Genomic DNA, 20037 nt, shown 5'->3' on the forward strand with positions numbered 1-20037 from the left:
GAGAGAAGAATCTAGAGTCACAGATGCCGCCGAAAGTTCCCGTCATCATACATTTATCATCATATTTACTTGTATATATTGCGATTATAACCGTTATGTTTGTTACTTTATCATATTATTATTAATTATATTTACACACGTCAAGTCGTCAACCGTATTCTAGTAACTTATCGCTAGAGGGGTCGAACGCGAATTTCTCGCACGTTCGACCCCTCTCTGTCAGTTCGACTGCACGCAGCACGACAGCATTCATTTAGAGGTTATGTTCGCGCGGAATTGGCGCCAATTCGTGTATTTACATCCAATCGATTGAGTCGAACTGACGTTCGGTCGTGATAGTTCTCCAATTTTCTGACTGAAATTTGTCCCCAAACGAGTCGCGGACTGTCATTTGTAGCGCTAAGATTAGTGAGAACCTGTAATTTTGTGTGTTCACGAAACAATGGTCCGACGAAAAGCAGTGCCCAGGTTATTTCTTATTTTCGTTTAATTTCCGTGTACCTCTTGCTTTTCACATTTATCACGATTATTTTAGTTATGTTAGTTATTTATTTAGTTAGTTTAGTTATTTTAGTTATATTAATCGGTAAGAATTATAATTATGCAGCATGTAGGGAAAGTTATCCTAGTACCGGACAGTATGATATTTGCACATTTCTACTGTAGAAGTGTGCAAATATTATATTGTCTAGTATTGGGGCAACTTCCCCTAATATATTATTATTCATTAATATAACTATTTATTAATTAGTATTTTTATTGTACTAATTTGTTATCTGATCTTATTTCTATGACATTTATGGATTTATTTATATTTAATTAAAATATATATTTCAGATCACCTGGCAGACTTTCTGAGAAAGGAGCGAGAAAAGAAAGAGTAAGCGACATGTGGTTAGATCAAATAACTGCATAAATTAACCGCGTTAAATTTTATACGTGAGATAAATTCTGCTACATATATTTATATGACGCATACCGTAATAGTAATATGTCTATTAAATTGTTGCCATATGTCTTTTGATATGTCAGACAACTGTGATAGTCAACAAACGTAGGAGGAAAGGTCGAGTGCTGCAGGAAATTAAACATCTGAGGAGAACCACACACTTTCTCATACCTAAACTACCTTTCGCGCGGTTAGTCAGAGAAATTATCCGTGACATATTCCCCAGAGAGGACATCGCCAGGTAAATATAACGCCTATATCCTAAAATTTTATGAAATCACAGATTGTTTCAATATATAGTGTCATTAATTATGAATTCATTTTTAAGATCATGTATAATTAATTAAGAGAAGAACTTTATTCTATGTGTACATACAATCGAGGACTAAAAGGTTGTCCAGTTAAGTTTCGGAGATCTTATTCATATATTTAATATCTAGCTATTATGTCAGCAATTACCATTTTTTCTTAACATTTCAATATATTTGACATCTCGTTTGTCTGCTCTTTTAATCACTGCATAAACCGTGTGCACTGGTGCTAATTTACTACCAAATGAGATACGTTCCAAAATTCAACCGGACGACCTATTAGTTCCCTACATACTGAAAGAGAGAATGTGCTTTTTATAAAAAATCATGAAATAAAAATCTGCTTTATTGCACATATAAAATTTTTGTGACATGCTCTTTCTCTGTCTCTCTCTTTTAAAGCTATTTTAGTAGAATATACTAGATATATATTTTAATTATTAGAAAAAAAATTATAGAAGAAAAAATTTAAGTTTCAATGAATCCTTACAGCATTCAACAAATAAGGAGTTGATTATAGAATTAACTTGTAGGATACAAGCCGCCGCTCTCGAAGCCTTGCAAGAAGCGACAGAGATGTACATCGTGCAGTTCTTTGAAGATTCCGTACTGCTGGCGTTGCACGCTAAACGGGTCACGCTTATGCGGAACGATATGATTCTAATGCGCAGGCTGAGAGGTCGGAACGATATCATCAACAGATAGAGAATTTTATTTCGTATAAGTTCAGTTAAATCAATATTTTAAATATTTTAAGATAAAACAAGAATTCTTTTCGAAAGTTCTATTGAAGTTTTTTCTAGGTCTAAGGAATAGGCAGTAAAAGATATCGGTTACTCTTTTATATAATGTTGACACAAAATGACTAATTATGGAAAGAGATATACGTATATATTTTTTAACAAACTTTTAAAGCGATATCATTATATATAGGAATCTCATTTTGTATCATGCTTCATTCAGAATGGGTATTTTGAATACAAAATATAGAAAATGTTATTTTCAACTTGAGCCTCAGGGACACGCGATGAGACAATCTTGTCGTACGAGACGATAATCAGAACCTAAACGATATCGAAAAAATAAATGTAGCTCTAAGACTTGTAAAGTATTTATATTTATTATACGAGTATTTGTTACTTGGTAAATTCCACTCCGTGCTGATGTGATAAATGTTGCTAAATAACTAAATCAGATGTATCCATTATTTTTATAAATATAAATTATATGTTTAATACTTTTAATAAAAAATAGCGAACAAAGAAAATTGAATGGGGAGCTGAAGATAAGCGACTTTGTTTTGCTAAATAAAATTTATTTCTGATAAACATTTCAAACATTTCGATAAAATCCGTAACTTTATGAAACTTTGGTAAAATATACAGTTTTGCGATAATCAGGCGGATCTCTTAAGCTACGAATATCGAAGCGTTGCCGTTTTAACTCTCGGCGCGAGAGTATATCGACAATTGGTACGATAAAAACAGTGTTAAATAGTAAAATACGGCGCGACCTGGAAAACAGTCACGGTTATATATCTGGTGTTCGACTTCGAGCATGTTTGCAAAACGGTATTTCTTATTAAAAGTCAATATAATTCTCTTTCTCGATAAAACATGTGAATCACGATCGAAAATTGTAAGGATTTTAGAAGACAAGAATCGTGTAAAATATTCTTTGGCTAATTTTAGAAGAATTCCATTTTAATCTCATCTTGAAGTATAATTATCAAGATATTTAACTTTGAGATTCTAGGTGCTACAAAAAAGAATGTTGCGTTTGATTAAATATTAGAGGATAAAATAATTTTTTTTTTTTTTTAACTTTGATGTGTGATCTTGATATTCAAAAAGAAATATCGCCGAACTATGCGTATTATCGAACACCTCATACAATTGTGTAATAAATGTATTTTCGGTGTTAGCTGCAATAAGAACAACCATAATTCGTGACCTATGCGAGCCACATGCGTCTAGCTGTAAACGCGGTCTAAAAAAAAAAGAATTGCCTAGAAAAAATAGTATTACAAATAACGACTTAGCCGCCTTAAACTCCTCGATTCGTTCGTTTCTACATATACAATATACATATGTAATGTATACAATACAACGAGAGAAAATACAATACAAAAAAGGCACCTGGAAAAGCAGGCTAATTCGCGTAAATACGCGTATTCCGAGTCAAGTCTCTGGCATCTATGAAGACACTTGTCGCATCTTTAGGCACAACATTTCGCTATATATACTTTCATGCTGCCTGTCATTGTACAGTGTACACGAAGCGGATCGCGAAATTCGGATTATAATTTTTGTAAGCTACGGCCGGAAAAATTCATTAAACAACATATAAAAGTCAACATCCAAATGTCTAATCTAATTTCTTCAGCCGAATTTCTTTTAAATGCTCCATTTAATTTTTAAAACTATAATTTATTCGATAATACATCAAGATTTTCATAAAATGTTTTCTAATCTCACTTTCGGGCGTCTAGACAAATATTTTGAGAAATCCCAAAACCGTCGAGGCGAATTTTTCAGATCCTTCTGAAAACTTTTAAACGCTTTTTCGACATAAAATTTCTTTAGTGATCATATAAAATATTTCCTAATTATCCAGTTATCTTCCGCGACATCTTTTAGACTTGAACTGATTGGGTTTCGCGCGCTTCACTTTGACCAGTTTGCAGAAATTAAATAACAAGAAGTCTCGCGTTGCTTCACTTTTTCATGAACGACCGCACTTTGTTCACGCACTTGTCCATGAAGTTCCGCTTGCGCTTAGGCTCCGCGCCCGTCGGCAGCGACGACAATGAACCCGGTCCCTTCGCGCGGGCTCTGCGTCCGCCGTATTCGCTTGACGAGACGCTCCCGTCGGAGTCCAATCCCGCACCACAACTTCTTGATGCCTTCAACAGCACCGTCGATTTGCCGTCGTCGTAGTCGTCGTTCTCGTCGCCGCCCCGAGTTGTCAATCTCTCCTGCGCTACCTTCCTGATCCTCTGCTCTTCCACCGGGTGTTCCTGGTCCGCGCACTGTCTGCTGGAGCATGTCGAAGACTGTCCTTCCGAGCTGGAACGTCGACTCGGCTTCGGAGGACGCGTCGGCGGGAGGGCCTCTTTATTACTCTCATCCTTACCCAAGGACATTTGTATGCTCTCCGTTTCGGACTTCGACTCGATAATGTCGGGCACTTTTGGTTTCGTTCTGAGAACCGGCCTGGGTTCGTCCTTGGATTCAACAGTCTCGGTATCAGGCTTCTTTTGGCTCTCTTCTGAAGCAGAGACGACTTCCTCATCTTCCGAACTCGTTGGAGGACATTCTCGACTCTTATCGCGCTGCACTTTGTCCTGCTCTTCACCGTTCTTCGCATCTTCATCCAGAAAACCGTCCAGACTGCGCGATCTCGGCCTGGGAAGCGGTGGTCGTTGGACGACCGCAGAAGATACCGACTTTCGCTCCTGGTCCTGTTGGTCCAGCAGCTCTAGCGAGCGGGATCGTGTCGACGGCGAAGGTGGTTGCCGCGGCGGCCTGCGAGGCACCGCCAGGTTGCTGCTGGCACTCACCGGATGCGGGTACATGAACTTGAAGCGCGGCGACGTGGGCGGCAGGCCCATCAACCAACGGGATGGACTTGACGACTTTCTAAGCCTATAACACGAAAAACAGAACTTATTGCAAAATCGGAACTCAGCGAGAGATACGTTTCTCATTTGCCTTCCTCGGTTAAGTAAGAGGATGATTGTCGTATATCTCTTTTTACATATCCTCAATCAAAATAAAATATGTATACGTTAAAACTAAATTAAAGTTTTAAAAGTTAAAACATATTAATTTTTGTTTTTTATTGTTAACAGAATCTATCATTCTGCAATATTTTGCATCATCCGAGAAATTAATATTTATTTTATCCTACTTTCAATATTTTGATTTTGTCTCAAACCTTTTTATACCGAACACGGTTTATTCAATAGAATTGCATCATGCAGCTTTACTACTAAGATCTATAGATATAACATAAATAAAATGTACATAATATGCATAAAGATTATATAGTAATATCTATGTGTAGAAAATTAAAGTTATTGCATTTATCGTATACATTTTCACGAAACTCTCATTGACGAACAAATCTGCAATTTTAGCATCATTAAAAATTCGATATAACTTGCTTGATTTTTTAACTTAAAAAATTTAAGTTAAAAAATCAAATTTAATCAATTTTATTGATTTATATTAATGTGTTATCTATTGTCTAAGAGATCTAATTAAAGAATAATTTATTCTACACGTAGACTATGTAATAAGCATCCGACATTCAGATAGACAAAAATTTATCTAAACTTTCACTATAAACCATATGTCTACACTAGTCTACAGCACAAGCACATACATATATCTAGGTAACACATTTGAAACCAAAAGTACAACGATATCAACAATATATTAGGGGCTGATTCAATATGAGGTTTTGGCAAAGCGACGGGATAGTGACAGATTAACACTGTTTAAACATCGATAAAGAATTTGTATCGCTGACTGACCTAGTCGTGATTGTCAATAGAGCGATTCGCAATCTTGGCTGCGTGAAAAAAAGAAATTAGCGTTGCGTTAGTAGAGCTCGCTTTAAAGTCGCATCATAAATCGATTCGTTAACGGCCAGTGTAAAGAGTTTACTTCCAATAAATTCAGATCATTAAAAATTCTTATTACCACCTGTAATCGTCACTTGGATTTCTTTTGGGTATTTTTAAGAAATCTGAATTATTAAAATATTTTCAATCTATAATAATAATTAATCCAGTTTGTTTTATTTATCGTCAAACTCTTTTTTCTTAATCAATTACTTTTAATAAAATTATTCTAAATTATTAATAATTATTATTAATAAACTTTTTTATTCATAATAGTTAATCTAGCACCAAATCATTAATCGAGACTTGGTTCTTGGTGCCGGGGTGTTAATGGATCCTACAAATTTCAGATTTTCTTTTTCTAGACATTGACGAATCGATTCACTCATCAACCCAATGTTAGGTGCTATACGCCTAATTATCAGGGATAACTACCTGCTCGATATGGCTGTGGGCGGGCCATCTAGTCAATCTCGCCCGCCCGTGGAATCCTTGTCGCTGCCCCTGCTTTCGTTGCTGTGCATTCGCTGATAGTTGGGCGGCTGTCGTATGTTTGTGTTACTCGGTGTATTCGGCTGGGTCACGTCCTTGGGAGCCATGCTGCGCGGAATTCCGCCAGACAGATCAGCTCTCACAGGTATCTCGCCTCGCATAAACCTGCACAATTATAAGAAGCGAAAACCGAAAAGTTAAATTAACAACTGTCGTACAGATCATCCTTAGATATATTTACATTATGTTATTATTAAAGTAAAATAATTAAATAATTAATGAAATGATTATTATAACAAACATTTTGTATCGTATATAGAAGACATATATTATTTAAAATAAAGTTATCTCAGAAAGCGACTCCTAAATATTTCAGCTATTGTACTAGAAAATAGAGTTGCCTTCTTTTTTCTTGTACTTTAAGCCATGTGCTTTTACCAAAAATACAGAAATAAAATTTAAAAAAGAGCAGTTGTTTTACCTTTCTAATTTGTCTACGCAAGCGTCTTGATAGTCGTGAATCCAGCGGACACCGTTGAAGTGGCAGACCGTGCGCATGTCTTCAGGAAGCTCCTCAGGTTCCGGCCATTGAAAGTTGTCGATGATTGGAATTATGTTGCATTGTGATTGCAGTGCGGCAACGATCTCCTGTAAAATAATCGAAAGTGCGAATTGAGACACCGTACGTTGTAAAAGCTTAACTTTTTGATCAATTCTTGAACATAAAATTGGGCATAATAATAAAATTCGGCGAAAAGAATAAAACCAAAAAAATTAGGACACGATATATAACATATATAGACATTAATATTTTAAAGTAATGTTTAAGATATTAGTTCTAAAACAATATATTTATTATAATATGTTTGACAATCTGAGGAAAATGTTTCCCTGAGAAGAAAAAAAAATTTGTTAGTGAAAGATATTTTTTTCCGAGGCTATCTCTTCTTTGGTTTCAAATTCTCTCAAAAATACATTGAATTAATCGAATAATTGTATTAAATTGAAAAATTCGTTTGCCATTTGCTTACATGGCCTCAAAACTGATAAAACAAAAAAGCAAGCATAAACTTTTTATTAACTTAAGAGCATATATAACTGAAGGTAACAAAAGTCTCAGTATCTTTTTAACAATAAAAAAAACAAGAAGAAACATATCCAGAAACTCACCCTGTGTACCCAGTCCTTGCACTCGCTATCTTGTATACACCTCTCCAAAGCCTGGGGCGTGAGCACGAGGAGGAAGTGTTTCGCCTGCCTGATGCTCTGCAGCAGGTTGTTGTCGAACTTGCCGGCCTCGAGCCTCTCGACGTCGATGAACACCGAGAAGCCGCGCAGCTGCAGATGCACCTTCAACAGACTCGCCAATTGCGAGCCGTTCGATCGGCGATAACTGACGAAGACGTCGAGGGACTTGTCGGGCGACTCGTACTCGCACGAGCTGAACTGATTGTGCTGCATGTTCTTGATGGCGTCGAGTATCCTGAGCCGATGGATACTGTTGGCGATGCCGCACTCGGTCAGCAACTGATCCTCCGAGAGATTGCGTATCGAGTCCTTGTCCACGCCGGCGTTCAGCATGCTGTACGTGTAGATGGAGAACTCCTGGCCGATCGATTGCAGGAAGCTGTTCAGGTTGCCGGTGTCGCGGCTGCTGTAGTCGGCCATCTTCTTCAGATTCTGCAGCTCGCGGGCAAATCTGCGGCGCATGATACCGTTAGTCAGGCCGATATCCTCGCGTAAATTCTCTTCCGTCAGCTGCAGCAGCAGGTCGCCGTCCACTCGACTCTCCACAAAGTTCGGGGCTACGTCGGCGAAGCCGATCTGCTTCACCCATTCTCGTACGTCCTCGGTCGACCATAAGGGCACTTGTTGGCTGAGTTTATGCGGAATTTCCTCGCCGATCAATCTCAAAGCTTGTGCCGCGTACTTGGACGCGATCGCGTTCGGACAGCTCGCTACTTTTTTCAACGGCTCAATCGCGCCGATTGTCCGAAAGATATCGGTGTTGCCCTGTTGCTTCTTGATGCCCGCCTCCATGCAGAAGTGAAAAGCCGCGAGATTGCGCGCCTCCTCTCGCTTCGAGCTCAGAACCGGCACGAGCCTCTCCAGCCAGTTCTTGCTCTGACCGTGTGCGTGCGCCAGGTTTGACTTGGCGAACTCGTAGGGGTTGTGCGACGTAATGAAGGGCTCGACGAGGTCGAGGGTGCCGGATTTGAGGACGGCCGCCTCGATCTCCTTGTTAGCGACTAGCACGGCGATCGCCAGGCAGGCGTAATACTTGATGTTGTCGTCGTTGTGAAAGGCGAGTGGGAACAGCCACATCGGTACCTTGCGCTTGATCATCGCCTCCTGGTTCTCGGCACCTCCGTACAACGACAAGTTCGCCAGCGCGCCCGCACAATGGCGCAGAGTCTCCACGTCGTTCTTCCGGCACTCAAACAGGACCGCGTCCAGACCGCCCAGCCTGATCACGTCGCTGCAGGTGCCCTCGCTGTGCTTGAACAGGTGCTCGAGTATCCCGGTGCCGACGCGCGAGTGATCCACCGAATTGGCGTTCTTCGTGCACACGCACGCTACATTCACCACCTTCTCCAGGCCGTTCTCCACCACGTGGGCGCGATTCTCCGTGGTCAGGCATTGCTCCAGCAATCTGGCCGACGAGAACTGCAGCTCGTGATCGTTCGCCACGCAGTTGGACATGAGCAGATCGAGACCGCCGCGCGTCCTCAGGGTGTTGCACAGGGTGTAGCCCAGCTCGTGGCCGTGCGTAGGCACCGCCCAAGCCTTTCGGATGATCTCGTTCACCCTATTCAACAGCTGCGGCGCTTTACTGCCGCTGTTGCTCTTGCAAGTGTCAGCGCCTACCTTCAGCCGCTCTACGAAGCTGTCGAGCAGGCCGCTGTACTTGGCGATCGCGCAGTCCACGTCCTGCGGATTCGACTTGGAGCACAGCAGGTCCAGGTCGTCCAACGGTAAGGCCAGCAGCTCGTCCTCGGCCGTCGGCGGTCGCATGCCGTTCATAAACTGATTAACCGCGCTCGCCGCGCTAATCATCGATTTGGACGCGCTCACACCCGACTTGGACGCGATCGTGATGCTCGACTGCGAGCTCGAGGCCATGTGCTTCTCGTGGTTGAAGATGCCGGTCGAGGTGACTGTCTGTCGTTGCTGTTGCGCCGCCATCGCTTTCTGCGAAACACAAAAACATGGTCCGTCGATCATTTTCGAGATTGTGAGAAAAATCGCCGAAAAGATCTTAAGAAAAGAAGTCGAGGAAGACAAGCATTTGAACCATGGAATAGGTGTACTTCAGGTAGTTCGAAGAGTATTCTTTTAAATGATCTTCATAATGTTAGCGTGGTATTTAATGTAAAGTAGTAATGAAGGAAGAGAATGTTATTGCGAACATTGGTAAGATTTTTCATTCGTCGGTATCATCAGGTTTGAAAAACATCAGGAATTAAATTTATTAATATTTCTCGCTGAATAATGTTCCCGCTTATGACTTAACGTTTTAAGAGTCTTCTATTTTATATACATAATGAAATTCATCACTAATGCTTTATTCTAATACAATATAAGCGACACATTCTATGTGGACACATCTACTGCGCAATTACAATATCGATGTAAAATTTAAAGATTTGTAATTATAATAATGGAAAAGTTTTTTCCGCCAGTGAATATAAAATAGAATCACAAACTTCAATTGACTATAACTGGCATATTTATTCATAAAAAATCACAACGTTTCGGTTCAGATTCGGACCCTCTTCAGGTGAACTCTTACACAAGCATTCGACAGGCAATTCGTGACAATGTTCCCGCAAGTCAGAAACTGAAGACTAAGCAGAAAAAGAATTTCGTTTTTGTATCGCAATCGTTTAAATATTATAAATAACGAAGAAACTATAAAAGTAAAAAACATAAGCAACTTACATGCTATGTGCGTTGTCAGCAAAATATAATGATGTCAGTAGTCAGTATTGGTAAAATATATTGTAAAAAAGAAAATAATAAGACGTCAAATTAGTATAAAATTAAATGTGTATATAGAGCGTGTCAAGAAGCACGTCCGTATATCACGACTGTGGAGAACACAATGCGTAAGGACATAAATTATTTAAAACACGTGAAGGTTACATGCCTATTATTTTGTCAAAAATTGTTGTTAAGTTATCGGTGTCCTTCTGTAGGTTTATTGCCTGTGTGTGTTTTTTGATGAAAAACATCTCCGCAATCTCTCTTTTCTTAACGTTTTGCTCTCTATGTAGTATTCTCGTTCCCGCCCAATCAAACTCGTGATTAAATTCATTCCGATGTTTGCTTATTACAGAATGATTACCGACGTGCTTCCTAATATCGGTTTTATGTTCTTTAATTCGAGTTTCGAGGTGTCTTTTCGTTTGTCCTATATAAGTAGCATTACAGTCAAGGCAGTCAATTTTATAAACCAATTCGATTTGTTTCATGTAATTAAGTCTATCCTTACCCTTTTTAACAATGTTATTGAGTTTCTTGGGAACAGTGTAAACGACGTCGAACCCACGACTGCATAACATAGCGCGGATACCGTCACTATAATCCTTTATGTAGAGAATAGATATAAAATTTTTTCTGAAGGCATTGTCATCATCACTATTACTATCCTGAGTGGCCACCCGGTATTTAATTTCTTCCAATCGTCGATTAATACATTTATTGCTAAAAATTTCAGGGTAACTGTTGTTGCTAAGAATTTCCTTAACAATATCAATATTGCTACTGTGAAACCTTTGATCAGATAATAAAATCGCGCGATCCACAAGACCTGTCATTACATTTTTTTTAATAGTTTTCCGGGTGGTTGGTTTTATAGTTTCCGAAACGTGATTTTTTGTAATTTTTTATGAATAAATATGCCAGTTATAGTCAATTGAAGTTTGTGATTCTATGTAATTATAATACTCAAATTAATTTAATTAAATAATATTTCTATTTAACATTAATTTAAATAAACGTAAATCAGAGATTTTTAATTAGTATATTGTAAATTTTGTGTTAGTATTCTTCCAACGTAGAAGATTCGTAGTCTTTTAACTTTACGAATAGGTATTCTATATTTATAAATATATAACATTTAATTTTTCCATTTACTTAAACAATGAAACTCAACTTGGAACTACGTAACGACTACTAAATTAACATAGATAGTTTACGCGCACTACACACACAAGTATGAAATATTGATAAAAATCTAATATGTTATTATCTTAATTCTTTAATTCCGCAAATTATTACACTTTATTTACCATTCGCGAGTCGAGGCTACACTTCCTTAGCATCATCCCGAACAAATGCGAGTATGACTCTGACGCTTTTATATATGCCTCAGGCTTCTCGAATCACGCGAATCCACTTTTCGACTGGGGTCCAATCGCGAGCTCGTCAGCGTTTAAATCAACGCTCGTTGCATCGCGGATGCAGAAACGGCGTTAAACAGCGACGCGACCTCGCGTGCCAAAACGCGACGCGGTTCCCCAGCGTCGTTAAGGACAGCGATTTACGATTTAGGCTGTCGGCACGCGAACGTTTTAACGCGCGTTCCTTGGTAGACCGCCAGAAGCGCGAGCGTAAGCCGAGAAAACAGTTCTTCACGCTTTTCCGCGAAGCGGTGAACCACGAGATCGTTACGTCGAGACATTCGATCGGCCGGGAGAATTTTAGAGTTTTTTATATTCCTCGTGACAAAGTCTTTATGAAAAAATAAATGGTGTTCCCTTACCTTCTCGGAGGTAAAAGAGTCGCTCTGAAGCTTCATAGTGGATGCTGCCATGTTATTGCTCTCCTGATGCGAGAGATCGCCAGCCTTCAGGCTTCTCTGCTCCTGAAAAAGAAAAGCACACACTTGATACTTAATCACAGACTTATTCTTCAATCTCGATTATAACAGATTAATATACATATACAGGTATATCAAAATGTATAATTGCTTTTTCATCAGAAAATCACGCAATTAGCCAAGAAGGATTTTCTTATATTCCTTCATTTGTTCTGCGCGAGAAATCATTACCTATATTATACCAATTATTATCGAACATTTACATCACTCTTTATCATATTATCACGTGAGAAAAATCGATGTTTGTTACGGAATAATTACCATCTACTGTTAGAGATTCAGAAAAATAAACATCGTTTTGTAATTGAGACCTGTGAAACTTTTCGTTTTAATTTCGATGCTTTAATTACACCTAATTTTACTTCTTTCGAAAGAAATAAAGAAAATCATCGTGTTCGGTGACGTAAGCTGCGATAAAAATTTGATAGCTCCATGACACCCTGGTATAAACGTTCTCCGTCGCACGTTGCAGGGAATTAGCGCATATTATCGACGGTCCACTTATGACGTATATTCGCTAATTCGCAGTAGCGTAATAGCAGACAGGCGATAGCATCTCGCGTACCGAGAGAGTACAACTGTTGCACTGTGCTCGAAATGATGCGATTTTTTTCGGTGTTCTGACACGCAGCCACAACACGCACTTCGCGAGCAATAACGCATAATGACAGATACGCACTTCTGACATTCTAATCTTTCATCCAACGGTTACTCATCCTGATCGAATAGCGCGAGGAATCGAGAAATTGCGAGAATATTACACCCGCAAAAATTTATTTATAGCACATGTATATAAATATATCGTGAAAAAGAAGAAAATGTGTAACGATTCTACAGTCCTATATCGTTTTAAATATTTAATATTTCATTATTTAAACAGTTTTGCTATTAAATTAAATTAAATTAGTATCACAGAAAAAATGATGAATACGTATATAAAGTCATTCAAAAAATATTTTGTTATAAAAATCCGATAATATCAAAATATTTAATCATTAAAAAGATTATCGTCATGTTACATTCATTTTTTAATCTGTCATACTTAAAAAAAGAATACTTTATCGTTGCAGAAAGAGAGAGAGAGAGAGAAGAGAGAAGAAATGAGAAGGGGAGTACTTTGATCTGAATAATTATAATGTTTAATCGCGATCAAACGGATTTCTGATATAAATAGGCGTCAAGCATCCAATTACACTAAATAGTATTAAATACCCGATATCGACGTCTCGTTTTTATCACTATATCACCGCTCCTCTCTCCAAATATTGGAAAACACAACGGTACTTTCCCCCTCGAGACTTCGCGATACAATGATCGGCATTGTAGGAAGTGGGAAGGCTCGTCGATCCCGCTCGTTTTGTCTCCTCGCCGGCGCCGTCCTCTTCTCTCCTCGTCCGATTCTCTTCCGACGTATTTCTCTAAATATAATTCGAGCGTGTCGTCACAGCCTGTTACGCGACGCAATTTTACTGCCACATCGATACTACTATCTGCCACCTTGCTTTGCAATTCATGACGTTCGATGATAATACCGAATGAATGTATTAACGGATGAGAAGAATATTGTCTCGAATTGTCGCGAAAATCGATCTACGGAGCGCACAGTCGATTGTGAGTAATATGGAATTAACAGAACAATTAATTATATCCGTAATCTTTGTATCATATTAATATATTAAATTTAAATATATTTCATACTGAAATTGTTTTCAAGATAGGCTTTATTTATTAGCTTCTAAAAGCACGATTTATTTTCCGAGTTCGAGCAACAAGATCGATTTTTTATAAGTTCAATTTTTTTCGATAATACTGCTCTTTTCCTACATCCCTGTCTCAATAATTCTCAATTCCGTATATGTATCTTCTTTTTATTTTTTTTCTCGTGGCGTATTTGCACGCATATTTCTTCGAGCAACTTCCCGCTTACGAATGACAAACACTCACAATCGTGCAAGGCCAGCTTTACTTTATTCTTAGATCGGTCGCGTGCGGTATTTTGAAAAATTGCAAAAGACGTGAACAAACGCTCGATTTTAAATACGTGGCATTCCACATGTGGTTCGCCAGCGGATGTTTTCAGAGGTATTTACGTCAACGATGAGCGTGGTTTCATATATTCTCCTTAAAATGTTCGACTTCACGGAATCATTTAACAAAGCTACTGGCTTATTATGAGTAATTTATCAAAAATATTATTGGACGCAAACAAAAGAGAAATTTATGAATCGAAACTTTCTCACGACTTACCACACGCGATTGTCCGAACCGTTTTCGGTGCAATATTCCACGATGTATCGGCCACGGTGCGCTCATATTTCAACTGAGATTCACATCACTCTTTTAATAAAAAAATCGATAACGATAATTATTTTTCTCAATTACAAAATAAATAACGAGGATCGAAATAAATATTCTCGTAGAGAGTAATTCATAATTTATAAAAAAAATCCGGAAGGAATTAAAGTATAATTGCCAACAATTTAAGCAAAATTATTTTCAAACATTCTTTAATCAAGTTATTAATTAATAACATTCAATAATCAATCAATTCCTAATAAAAAAATATCTTTTATTATAATCCTCGTTAAATTATTCCAAATTATTTTTAATTAATCTCGACAAAATTATTTTCAGTTGTCTCTTGAATCAAATCATTTTCAAGCATTCTCGACAGAATTACTTTCTTGTAATTTTTACTTGTAACTAATCTCACACTTATCACGTACATTCAACGACTAACTGCACTACAAGACTGACATTCAAAATTTGTCTGACAGCTATCGAACTATATAATTGTATAGTAAATAAAACGTTTCCAATCGAGTCGCAGAAAGTACGAGAGCTTTAGATAGATCACCGAGTGTGATGGCAGCGCGACGTAAACTAATCTGGACTGTGCTTAAGTGTGATTCACCACTCGACGAGAGAGTTTAATTTCGTTACGCATGAAGCACAGAGAGGGAGAGAGAAAGAGAGGGAGAGAGGGAGAGAGGGAAAAAGGGAGAGAAATGCATTTCCGCACGTCAATCGCGTAATCGGTGCAGCGGCTTTTTAACAGCGGGTTCCACCGTTGCTGGCTATTTTTCGACTAGTCTAGAAATAGTTCACGAGAACGAATCATTCTCGCGAATGACTCGGTCGCTTTCGAATTCGTATACTCGCGAACGGGGACGGCACTAAACACGAATTTTGATACCTCGATCGTGATTTTAACGATCACGCCTGCATTCTCAGCGAAAAGTCATCGCGAACGCGACTTGTGATTAGATACATTGCAGATATTACGGTAGAATAAATCGTAATTACAACATTTGTTTCACCGTGCATATGGAATGTATTTCCATAATTAGATTGATATAATCGTTCAATTAACGTAATTGTAAATCTGTAATAATTTCGCGATCATTAATCAAAGTACTTTTAGGTACAACTATTAGGTAATACTATATTAGGTAATAGTATAATTGTGTTCATTATCTTTTACGTGAGTAACAATGATAAAGTGCATGACTTTTCTCAGTTTATATAACATTTGACGTACGAGTTAAAAATGCGGCATACATTTCTTGTTTTTATATTAAATCATTAAATAGCTGGAATTCGATATGTTATCGCATCGATATATCAAAGTTGGATGATCGACTCCGCTTTGTTCTCAAGAATAACGAGGCAAAAGTCGAGGTCAAAGTCTTTCGCGATTATATAATATATACGATAAATCTATAAATACCACCACTCCATTACTCCACAAATTAACTTCATCATCGTAAACTCGATAGCAAACCGAATTTCCAATAAAGAGACACCGCCACTCGTATTGTAATCTTACGGCTGATTTTGCCGCGAATGCGCAAAGCGCTTATCAATCTCTTATCATTCACGTCACTCTTATCGCTCGATTCGACGACGTCGATCTATATTTTTCCCCTCCCCCCCGGAAAAACCCTCGCGTGTCTCTGGCGACGCGTCCTTGAAATCATGGCGTCGCGGTCGACTAATTATTTAACTACCGCGAACGCTCGCTTTATTTCGGTTACGTCTCCCGACTAAGTATCGGTGACACTTAACAGTATATTTGTAATCGCCGTCTTTTGGCACGTCTTCCGACCTCTCACCGAAATCTGAACGATGATCTCACGTCGCGCGTTACGTCGAATCGCGTCGCTGAATGAAACAGCAAACCAAACAACAACTCTGTCATCGCCGGCAAGATGGACTCTATTTTAACGTCTTTTGCTGTTCCGCACACCGCACGTCTCGGAAACTCGGAACAATCCCGAACCTAATAGCACCGCGCTTCAAGACAGCTCGAAGCTAGTCTGGCGCGAGAACTGCAACGGATCTCGTCTCTCCTCTCGTATTAATTGCGAAACGAAAGAAGAGAGACCACTTCGCGCGATCCAACAGCGAGAAAGACTATCTATTATATTCACGACCTGAAGGTCGAAAAGTAGGACGTTTGATTTCGAGGATCGAGATCGTCGTTACCATTTGCGAGGCGATATGGTCTCCCAAGATCCGAGGACGAGGATGGTCACTCCGCATCGTGTCGCTATGGGGCCTCGGACCCGGGAAAAGGCCCCCCCGCGTCAGCAGCCTCGATAATTGCTGTCCCATACAACATTCAAGCAACTAACCGACTGACCGACCTACCGACGGACTGACAACCAGCAATGTCGCGAACAAACTGCTCCTTCGCGGGGGTAGCGGATTATCGACCCGGGGGGTTGTGACGAGAGGCCACTTTCGCACTCGGTCATCCCCGTGACTACCATTTCCCCCTTCTCCACGGTTTTGCTATGGAAACCAGGGCGATGTCTTCGCGAAAGTAGAAAAAGAAGTAGGAAAATGTAAATAATCTTCAAAACAAGCTTTGGTTTTGGTAAGGATAGTTCGAATTCTTTGCGCCTTTGGACAAAATAGTTTGGACAAAACAATTATCTTGAAGAATTTACCTTCTCCTTCTATTCTTTGATGAGGTCTTTGTCTAATTACATTAATTCAGTTAGAATTTTCAATTTTTGAAAAACGCATGCTTACTTCAAAATGTAACACGAAGTTTCTAACAACTGATATTGCGATATCGTTTTTAAACCGATCTTGTCTTTAAATTTTGAATAGACCACATGTTAAACGATCACCATTTATCTTAATTTCACGAAGTTAGATTTTACAAACGTCATGTTGCAGTTCTAGGAATTACTCTCGTTGCTGTAAGTGGGAAATCCTTCTTTAGTTGTTCTACTGTTCAAGTCGCATGTTGACGCGCAATCTCCAACATGAGTTACATAACAAGGTACTAACACAGTACAGTGAGATATAGATATACGAGTGTACACAAATTTTATGTAAATTTAAATTTTTAGACTTTTTTATGTTCTTCGCGGCAAATAAATTATCTTGCAGGCTGCCAAAAGCTTTAAAAATACTCAAAAGACGAATAACTGTAAAGAAAAAACTTATTATTATAATTGACAAAGTTATTAATTGACGAATCTTTTTATCAACAAGCAGGCTTATAGAATATCATGCCTGTTTGCTCCAACAATGAGAGAACATCGAAGACGTTGTTCTTCACTCAAGTCTGGCGGCATCTGTCGGGAAAGCTTTCAAACCGCGAATCGTGTAGAGATAAGTCAAAGTGTAACGAGACGTATTGTGTGCTTTTATCAGGCATGTATACAGGGTGTTCCTCATTTTAATTTATTACGCGCGCGTGATCGTATACAATTCGCGGCAAATTGCCTCTGAAACATAAATGGCTCTCGCAAGACATGTCTAGCTGATTGTTATTTGAAATTTCGCGTAATTTTGCAAATTAGACGGAGAGATGACTCGTGACAAGATTGCGAAGCGTACGAGAGAACTGATTCGCGTACTGACACAGGCGTCGCAAGGCCGACACGTGGGGTCAAGGACAACGTGGCGCGTAAAAAAAAGAGGAGAAATAATGACCGTACACTGCACCCACGAACGAAGTAGCACGCAACCGTCCGCGATTTTCGAGTCGAGAGAGTTCGCATCTTTTTGTTCCACGATATGATTCATTTTCTTTCCGAGCCACAGTCGGGCTTTTTTGCTGCCGGTCGAATCTACCTACGCGATTCACGCGAAGATGCGATCAACGAAGAAACGTTCGTGCGTTTGGAAGATTAATTATTTCTTTTTTGTAATCAAAATAATGCAAAATGTGGTATTTGGAAAATTATATATTTTTTGTGACTGCACATTAATGTGGATTAAAAATGAAAGTAATGCACGATGTGTGGAATATGCGCGACCTGAAGATTTGAATTGTTTAAACGATGAGATAAAGGTAACATAGAATATGTAATTTAGGAGATAGTTTCAACATTGCTTTCATTTTAAAATAGTTCAGAATGTATATAAATGTATAAAGTATCAACAATTTTTATGTAATAAAAAAACCTTATAAAATACAGTACTTGTGATCTTTTGAACTCGATATAAACATAAAGATATTCTATTTTTGTTCAAAAAGAATTTTATTTAAATCTTAGTAAAATTTCAATAGTTTAGAATTTAAAATTTAAGTTACGTATCTAATTGTACAGTCTAAGACATACATACATATACTATATGTACATAATTAACAAAATAGTTTTTAGTTAGAATACTGAATAAGTATTACATCCCTTAATACACTGAGAAAAAAAAATCGTAGATTCAAAGAAATATTATTTGATTCAACTAAATGCAGCGGTCACGGGCTGTCAAGCTAACATTTGTTAATTCAAAAAATATTATATTTAAATAGATTCAGAATTTCTTGATATTACTCACGTATATTTGATTTAAATATATTAATATTTGCATTAAACAAATCACTGCAACTAAACGAGTTAGTTAGTCAAATTTACAACATTTTTTTCTCAGTGTATGCATACGTGGGTCTACGGCGTCCAAGCCAAAATGATATCTGCTCGTAACTGTAAAACTTGCAAGCCTGTCAGAAAATATTATATAAACAAAGTTTATCAAAATAACTATAAATTCGTCAACTACATTGTAGACAGATGTTTCATAAATTTTTTCAGATTTTTTAAAATATTCTAAGGTAGGGAAAAATAGTGTCGAACGTGACAGACCCACGTGTGCACTTATTAGAAGGTACCGAAAAAAGGTATGCACATTAAGAGGGATATATATACCACATTAATAATTTTCAATAATCATTTTTTCCAAATTTAAAAGTACGATTATTTCCTGTTACAGTTCTTTCGTTTTTTATTTTTTATTCATAGAGAAAGATCACGAGTACCTAGATCTGTGGGATGAATTCTGCACCTCAGAGTCGTGGAAGCTCGATTCTACCGGGTGACCCGTATTGCGCGTGGAAGGAGCTTTCGTTTCGTGATTATTTACGCCTGGCGGCGTGTCGTCATCTAAATTTAGACGAATTCAGCTAGGTCGGCTACTACGTGACTCTTGAGTCAGCAGCATGCGAATTTCTGAACGCAAGCCAAAGACGACTCCTCGTGTCGAACGACACGTCGTCTCACGATTACACGAGACCGTCCCGCGAAGCTATCCGCCTGTCGCGATGTCCGTTCGTACGTATACCTCGCGCGGTAGCGCGCGCCTCTTTTGCGAAATCACTGCCTTGGCCGATAGTCAAGGCCGTGATTGCGGCCGTTATTGAATGAGAAATCGCAACTCTTCGACTCACGTTACTCAGCGAAAATGTTATGCGATTTCTGCAAGGTGAAGATGCGCCACGAGTCACATTCGAGTGCAACTTGACTTACTT

General features: G+C 38.6%; 2 protein-coding genes across 2 annotated transcripts in view; one reads left to right on the plus strand and one right to left on the minus strand.

Moving 5' to 3' along the window:
* Positions 1-212: 212 nt before the first annotated feature.
* Positions 213-2393, plus strand: LOC112466325 (histone H3.3-like). Its single transcript, XM_025034387.1, has 4 exons — positions 213-468; positions 838-880; positions 1033-1190; positions 1794-2393. Exons 1-4 carry the CDS (start codon positions 443-445, stop codon positions 1963-1965), a joined length of 399 nt encoding a protein of 132 aa, XP_024890155.1. The 5' UTR covers positions 213-442; the 3' UTR covers positions 1966-2393.
* Positions 2394-2548: 155 nt separating this feature from the next.
* LOC112466326 (sterile alpha and TIR motif-containing protein 1) overlaps positions 2549-20037 on the minus strand; it is a 45876-nt gene continuing 28387 nt past the window's right edge. Inside the window, 7 exon segments of the mRNA XM_025034388.1 lie at positions 2549-4907; positions 5801-5817; positions 5819-5838; positions 6372-6547; positions 6864-7030; positions 7553-9574; positions 12150-12251. Coding sequence (XP_024890156.1) covers positions 3977-4907; positions 5801-5817; positions 5819-5838; positions 6372-6547; positions 6864-7030; positions 7553-9574; positions 12150-12251 — 3435 coding nt within the window. The 3' untranslated portion in view covers positions 2549-3976.

This window comes from Temnothorax curvispinosus, unplaced genomic scaffold, assembly GCF_003070985.1.
Source record: "Temnothorax curvispinosus isolate PA1 unplaced genomic scaffold, ASM307098v1 QBEX01016041.1, whole genome shotgun sequence".
Lineage (NCBI taxonomy): Eukaryota > Metazoa > Arthropoda > Insecta > Hymenoptera > Formicidae > Temnothorax > Temnothorax curvispinosus.

What these genes read in the sequence shown, in the direction of transcription:
- LOC112466325 (XM_025034387.1), top strand. Translation starts at nt 443, where the DNA reads ATGGTCCGACGAAAAGCAGTGCCCAG. An exon ending in CGACGAAAAGCAGTGCCCAG is followed by an intron (nt 469 to 837) that starts GTTATTTCTTAT and finishes TATATATTTCAG; the next exon opens with ATCACCTGGCAGACTTTCTG. An exon ending in AAGGAGCGAGAAAAGAAAGA is followed by an intron (nt 881 to 1,032) that starts GTAAGCGACATG and finishes TTGATATGTCAG; the next exon opens with ACAACTGTGATAGTCAACAA.